We start from the raw sequence: 8,403 nt of genomic DNA on the forward strand, positions 1-8,403 counted from the left end.
TAATATTAAATCAAAAAACACAGAGGACGCGCGTTGGTAACCAATGAGAGCAGTTGAGTGATCTAAGGTGTCTGTGCTTCTAATCCCCCCGCCTCTCTCTCCCTGTGTCTCCTGCAGCTCGAGGCCTGGCCGACCGCCGAAGAGGCTCCAGAGTGTGACATCTTCAGAGTGCGGCTCCCACATGGTGTCTCACAGTGGGCTTATGTCTGCTGGTATGATGCCCCCTGCAGGTAGGACCCTCCCCCCCCCTCCTCTCTCATAGCACATAGCAACCCCAGAGACAACACTCATGCAAAGTGAGTGACAAAATGTTCAGACACTCTTGGTACAATCTGTGAGTCTATTCATTTATGAATTTGTATATATTTCACAAAAAGACCTTAATCACATACTCAAAGAAAATTAAAAAAGGTTATCACAGAAAACGATTACGGGAATGAATAGAAGTCTTGAACGTATGCAAAAGGTAACATGAAAACCAATACCAGCAACAAATACATATATATTAAAATAAATAAAGCTTTCCCTTTGACACTTCCACAGGAACATTGTCCGGGGGCACTTTTTTCTGGAACATAGATGCATATCTCTGTGTTTGTGGCTGATTTGTTTGCGCAGGCTGATGAGCACTTGCTTCGGCCATGTTTGACTGACCTGGCATCCTGTCAGCTGTGTCATGAATTAATTAACGTTTGGTTGAAGGAACCTGGATAGACAGCCGTCGGCTGATGCCGTGCGTGCTGCCGTGCCGCTAAACCCCTAGCATAGGATTTACGGTATGCTAAGTGGCTAGCCTGTGTGTGTGTGTGTGTGTGTGTGTGTGCGTGTGTGTGTGTGTGTTTTCTTTTTACTAGATCCCATAAGAAAAAAGTATTTTCAATAAATACACACATTTTTATGACATGTGAAATTACAAGCAGAATTATGAAGCAATGGGAAAAGTGTTATTCAAGGATTGAGAATTATAAGATCTATGCTGTATGAAATGTCAGCATTTTCAAGTTTATGGAGTTTTCTCAGATTTTCCATGATTTTAAATTGCATTTTAGTAGCATTCAATTGAAAACATTTTGGGCAAAATATTATCCAGTAGTCTGGGTTCTAATAGAATGAAACCAAAGTTTAACTACGTTTTTCTATAATTTTGTTTATACTTTTCGATTATAATGCACAATGTCATCTTACCCATGTCCCAGGTTCTCCTGTCCGTAGTGTTTGTTAGGGTCCTCTCAGTGTCAGGTGTTGATTTAGTAAACATTCAGTGGACAAGAGACATAAGAAACTGCTGTTTGTTGACATGTTTCAAAGCCCTTCTGCAGCTCTACTTCCCAAAGCTGTGATGGAAATGTTGAGCACATGTTTTCAACTATTATCTTTACACTTGGATATATGGCACAATGACAACAGTTACAAATATGATTTAATAATGTGATTTTGTAGTTATTATTCTTAGAAAAGTTGTGTATAAAGGTGATGAATAAAGGAAACTTAATGATATTATTCAGTAAACAGTAAGTATAGTAATAAGGGAAAATGTATCTGTAGCCTTTCCTCTTCAGGCTCTGTGCCGTTACGTTAGTGGTTGTTATCTCAGTCTCAGGAAGGACACGTTTGTGATGTTATGGTGTTAAATCATTAGCTTATTACCAAGCAACTTCTTGCTTTATAAGTGGAAGCAAGTGTTCTTCTGCCTCTTCTCTGTCTGTGTGTTTGTGTGCGTGTTTGTGCATGCATGTGTGCGTGCGTGCGAGCGTGCGTGCACACATATATGTGTCACAGGGAACAAGAGAGAAAGTAATTGCGGGCACCTCGCAGCTCTAAAAGTTGCCCTTGGCTTTGTGCTTTTCACCGCAACCTGATCTTTTCATTCAGCACCTCAAAAGAAGCCATTTTCTATTAGTCTCCGCTTCCTCTCACTGTTCAAAGGTACTTCAGTGTGTGTGCGTATGTGTGTGTGAGTGTTTGTGGGTGGGTGTGTGTATGTGTGTGTGTGTGTGTGTGTTCAAGAGCATCTTTTTGAGTGGGAAAAGAGTCTTCTTCAAGCAAAGGAGAGGGCATGGCAGCAATGTCAACTCTGCTGATTAGAACTGGCCAGGAGAGGGAGTGTGTTTGTGTGTGTGTGTGTGTGTGTGTGTGAGTGTGTCAAAGAGGGCGATAAAAAGGGAGGAGGTAAGAAAGACAGGGGAAAGGAGGACATTTGAGCGTAAAAGGCAGAAAGAAAATCTTTGATGTGATCCTCATTGGTCTCGCTCACTTTGGCGCTCTCACAGACACAGACACACACACACACTCACACACACACACACACACACACACACACACACACACACACACACACACACACACACACACACACACACACACACACACACACACACACACACACACACACACACACACACACATTCAAACACACTCACACACACACACTCACACACATACCCATGTGCACACGACAGAACAGAGTGGCTTATGTCCCGCTGTGATGCTGACATTTGAAAAGGTAGAGTGAGGAAAGGGGATGTGAGGGGAGGAGGGAAGAAAGGAGAATAGGAGATGAGAGGAGAGGAGATGAGAAGAGAAGGGACAATTTGTTGTGGTTGCAGAGGACTCAGAAAAGCAGACTTATGGACAGGCAGACAGAGAGAAGACTCACCTCAAACACTCATCTTAAGAACGTTGTTCGATAAAATTCACAGAAACACGTGAGGAAGACTATTCCAAAATGGGAGAAATGTAGAAATTGCAATTGCTTACTACTGTAAAAAAATAAGTCCTTTGTATCTTATGTCAGGAAATGAAGAATTAGGCTTGTTTGTGTTCTCTGGATGAAGCTTAGCCGGCCCCACCGGTTGCTTAGCTTGGCTGGCATTAATAATTCACTGTTTGTTTCAGAAAGAACTACTGCAATCGCAGCGCCGTTACTCTCTTTCGTCCCAAATCTCTCCTGTCAATTTTTTTTATTATAATAATATCTATCATCTTAAAAAAGTCACAATCATGTATTTGACATCAAATGAAAAATACAGTTAGTATTAAATCGAATTCAGAATTTGTTTCTGCAAGAAACGCTACATATAGTTTGCCAGACAGACATTCTTTTTTTTTTTTCATAGGATTGTGGCGGAAATATTTTACTAAATCTCACATACAGTATATATCAACATTACATATGTAATGTCTCACTAATATTTTCCATTCCACAAATAAATGAACAAAGCATGGTTATATTATTTGTGATTTTTAAATGAACATAAAATTGCACCGGCCATGCCTTGGTGTGGAGTTGAACTCGCAGTGCGGTGAACGGTCCACCCTGCCTTGCAGAGGTGCAGTGCCCCTGTGTGGGAGAGATGGATGTCTTGGCTGGTTCCTATCACTGCTTATACGCCGGCAGACTAAATGACCAGTGCAGCGGTGCAGTCAGGATGAATGGCTGGCCTCTCTCTTCCCGTGACAACCACCTACCTTCCCATCACACTAATCCTCTGGCCGGGTCATTGATCTGACTTGTATTGATCGATTCCTTTTCTTTTCCTTTTCTTTCAATCTTTCTTGCTTTCTTGCTTTCTTTTTTCTTCATTTCTTTCTCTCTATTTCTGTTGGTTTGTTGGTCTTTCTGTCTGTTTCTTGATTGTCTTTAATCTGCTGCTCTCACTCCCTCCCTCAATCCTTCTAGGTCTCTCTGCTCTGGCCAAGAAGATCAAGTTGGAGGTGATGAGTGGTTACCATGGCAGCCAGCGGCATGGAGGCCCAAACGGAGAGAATGGTGATCACAACCCCGGTCTAGGTGTGTATCCTGTGTTCAAACACATAGTTGCACGTGCTTACATACATACACACTCTCACACGCACACAAACACTCTCACGCTCATACACGTAACCACATACTCTCACAAGCATACATGCACACACTTACACACCTGCACGTGCACACATACATACACACGCACACACACGCACACACACAAGCACACCACATCTCATACACACACACACACACACATACACACACACACAAACACACACACACACACACACACACACACACACACACACACACACACACACACACACACACACACACACACACACACACACACACACACACACACACACAGGACACGACACTACTGTTTGACAATGCTTCCTAAGATTGTAATCTGTACACATCTGTTGTGGTAAATCTTTGGTTAGCCACAGAGGTTATTTTCTCTACGACTTTAGCAGCTGTGCTTATGTCTAGCAACAACGAGACAAACCAAACTGATTAAAACCAGGATGTGAGCGCACCACGGGGCTGCATGTACACTTCCTCGCAGAAACTGTGAAAAGGAAAAACAACAACACCAAAATGAGTCAGTGCTCCTCAGTCAGGAGGAAGCCCAAACATGAGCTATTGTCAAATATACAAAAATAACCTCTCACGAAGAGGTACCTTTGTCACTGTCCTAGTTTATAGCAAACATTTTTAATGTAGTCAGGATTACAGACCTAAGAGTTCTGAATGTGTCTGTTAGCGTCTCATTTTGAGTACAGCACGTGTGTGGCATCAGGGCCCCCAGCTTACTCACCGAGCCTTAATCACTCCATTCATTTTACATTGAATGAGGAAAAGAAAAACAAATCACCACTAAACTTACTTTGAAGGTTCGGTCGCCGCTCCCCCACAGATCACGCCCCCCCCCTCCGCCCTCCCCTCCCATGTTGTTGACGTGCTTCCATGTCGAGCGTTACCGAGACCGAGTGCATTAGAGTCAGGGGGGATCATGCAGGCTCTCGCTTTGATTTCACCACGAACGCTGTTGAACAAACGGGTTTTGGTGGGGTGTGGCGAGGAGGGGGATGTTTTCCATCAAGTTTCACTTAGCCCCCTACTTGTCTCCCCCCTCCTCCTCTCCCCTCCGCCACCAACACAGCCCCCCCCCCCCCCCTCCCCCCCACACAACCCCCGTCTCCGCCCCCCCACATGCCCCCTCACCCACCCCACCCTCCTACAAATCACCCCTAGGAACAAAGCAGAGCGAGAGAGAGCGAGGGAGCACCTGGGAATTGACTCCGCTCTGCTTCCTCGGGGGCCAGGAGGCATTTACATATGAATCTGAGACCTACTTGCGCTCCCTGCAAAGTAGTCTCGTAAATATGACTCATGTTCAAGGCTACGGGATGATATCCTTATTTGTCACTCGCTGTAAAAAAAGATTTGAATAACATTCACAAACAGGACGCCACATCGCGTGATGTAACAACCTCTCATGAATAGGAATGATTTGTAACCGTCCTAATTTATAACAAATACTTTAAATGTGGGCCGAATTTGTAATTCAGAATTTCTCTGTTGGTTTGTCTGTAAGCGTCTTCCTTCGGGTTGCCCAGAGAAGCCACGGGAAAAGGGTACCTGGATGACAGAGGGACGGCTGGGATGAAGGGCTGAGGCCAGATCAATAGGCTTCTCTCTAATTCACTATCTTGAATGCAAACGACAACCACTGGACAATCGATGGGAGAACAGGCCTCTGGGCGCACGACGGGGACACACAAGCACACGCACACGCACACACACACAGACGCGCGTTGCCCCCGCTGTTATCGACAGGTTAAAGTGACATCAGTGTGTTTAGACAGATGAAAAGGCTTATGGGGCTCTGTGTGGAATACAGTATGAGCCTAGAACAAAACACACACACACACACCCAAACACACACACACATATAGAACAAAACACACACTCACACACACAATGCTTAAATGCGGTGAGACTTGAGTGATCAGATGAGCCCGTCTCCATTGACCTCTGTGCACCGGCATGTGTGTGTATACACGTGCGTGTGCATGATTTTGTGTGTGCATGCGCGTGTACGTGTTTAGGCTTTGATGTGAGCGTGTTTCCCCTCCTGTCTTTAAACCTATGTTAATGAACATGCATTTGCACACATACTCACGCCCCTCAGTGAGCTGATGTGCATCAATAGTGCATGTTTCTTCTTCCCCGGTGTCTCTCCCCACACTCCCTCTTGACCGCGTTGTTTACCCTTAGCATGCCCTCACTAAGTCCTAGTGCATCTGTGTACAGTTAGCTGGCGGCATGGTTACCACCAGCTATTATAAACCTGTAAAGTATAATCACCGTTAATGACAAAGTCAACTGGAAACACGTCACGGTCCCACAAACATACACACAACATACACATGGATGCACGCAGGCCGCAGAAACGCACACACACACGTACACGCAAACACACATACACACAAACACACACACGGATAAAGGCATGCAGACACGAACGCACACACACACACCGTCATGGATGCAGGCAAGCAGACATGAACGCACACGCACACACACACCCGGAAGCAGGCAAACACTCTCTAAAAAAAGGACACAAACACACATACACACACATAAGCACACACACATACAGCAGGTTAGTGTGTTTTTCCATACTGCCACCCACAGCCTTATGGGAAGGAACAGGCCCCATACCAGAGCTAAAACCACTACAAAGGCAATCTCGGATTACACACACACACACACACACACACACACACACACACACACACACACACACACACACACACACACACACACACACACACACACACACACACACACACACACACACACACACACAAATGCTGAGTGTGACACCTCATAGGCAGGAGAAGAGCAGGAGCAGGCATTTCTGTATTTAACAAGATCTTCTGGGAAATTTACAGTAACTGTTTGTTTACAGTAATGGTTTGTTTGTGTAAACATAAGAGAGGCACTTTGACTTTTGATGTCCTTTAATGAAACATCAGGGAGAGTGAAAGTGAGGAGGAAAGAGGGGAGTGAGGGAGACGGATAGGGGAAGGTGGAAGTAGTGTTTTAAGGGACGGAGGAGGGTAATGGAAGGTGAGGGGAGAAGTGGGAAAGGAGCTTAATATGTGGCGTTGGCTGCTGCCCGACGCAAAGAGCAGCTGGTTATTTAGCTTCATTCAGACAGATCTTTTGTGTGGAGCGGTTTCTGCTGTGGGCGAGAGAGAGTTATCTGCCAAGCGCACAAAGCGAAGCAAGCCACCGGACATATGTCCAATTGTATTGTTGTATTTCATTATTTATCTTGCTTTCCCTTCTTTGTTTCTGTCCTTCTTTCTTATTCTTTCGTTTCCTATTTTTCTTCCTTTTCCTTCCTTCTCACCTTCCTTCTTGCCATTTGTTGTTTTTTTCCACAAAGTTAATGTTCGAAAAAAAAAGAAAGTATTTTTGTTCCTTTGCACTTCTATTATTTGTGACAATCGTGTGGAGTAGAGTCCAAGATTTTTCCCTTTGTGTTTATAATTAACCAGCAAGCATTGCTGGCACACGACCAGGACTGCCATCAGCTTCTTTTGTTCCACTTCCTCCCTGCGTTCCTTTTGTTTATGTTTTTCCTTTTATTAAATGATAAATATTTATCATTTTCTCTCTCGCCACCACAGGACCGTTTGTTTCATGAAAGAGCAAGGATTGAAATGACACACTAGGGTGCTGTTCAATGGGAAGGGTTTTTTATTTCAACGTGGCACTTTGTAAACCCTGAACTGGGATGTATCAGAATACAAAGTGCAAGAGCCCTCTTTTACTGTTTAGAGATGTATTTATAGGATTGAAACTGTATCTTCTCCTATCAAGTGTCTTTGTAAGGAAGACGTTTTTTTATTGTTTGATATATTTAATTGAATTGTAACAGTTTAATTGTAACTAACTGTGTATCGTTTTAACCCCCTCCAGGTCTGGATCAGCTGCCCTTCATGATGATCTCACATCCGCTGATACCCGCTAGCCTGGGGCAGGCCTCCGTTTCCATGGCGATGGGCCAGATGAACCGACTCAGCACGTTGGCCAGCATGGCCAACGCGGCGCAGCTCCACCACCATGCCAGCCACCAGGCCAGCCACCAGGCCAGCTTGCAGGCCCGCCTCCCGGCCTCCGTCATCAAGGTAAGGCCACACTGCCGGTGGGTGGTGGCGCGGTCGGGGTCATGGCAGGCTTAAGGGGAACTCGTATATTGCTTCTTCTTTTCTTTTTCAATCATTTTATGCAGATAATCTCAAATACTTTTTGGGTTGTGCTGAGAATTATGTTTTAAAAAATATTATTTTAATTATTTATTCATAGAGAATGGCATCATAGACCACACAACCCTATTAGATTAGAATTATATATAATTTATAGGGATTAAGCCAAAAATCCTCAAAGTAGTTCCTAACCTCAGTGAGCCTGTATAACCTGTATCAACCGGTATAAATAAAACATCCTTTGTTTGTTTTAATTCTTGGTTATACATGTCCACCTATTGCGTACACATGTATATACGTGTCAGTACGAGGTGTTGCTATCATAACAATGGGTTGGCTCTGCAGGAGCGAGTCCGGGACAGC

General features: G+C 44.3%; 1 protein-coding gene across 1 annotated transcript in view; it reads left to right on the forward strand.

Annotated features, from left to right (window-relative positions):
* Positions 1–8,403, forward strand: part of dachc (dachshund c) — an 18,541-nt gene that overhangs the window by 8,850 nt on the left and 1,288 nt on the right. The window contains exons 2-5 of the mRNA XM_060073878.1: positions 118–230; positions 3,680–3,790; positions 7,754–7,962; positions 8,386–8,401. Of these exons, the coding sequence (XP_059929861.1) occupies positions 118–230; positions 3,680–3,790; positions 7,754–7,962; positions 8,386–8,401 (449 nt within the window). The remainder of the gene's footprint in view (positions 1–117; positions 231–3,679; positions 3,791–7,753; positions 7,963–8,385; positions 8,402–8,403) is intronic.

This window comes from Gadus macrocephalus, chromosome 15, assembly GCF_031168955.1.
Source record: "Gadus macrocephalus chromosome 15, ASM3116895v1".
NCBI lineage: Eukaryota > Metazoa > Chordata > Actinopteri > Gadiformes > Gadidae > Gadus > Gadus macrocephalus.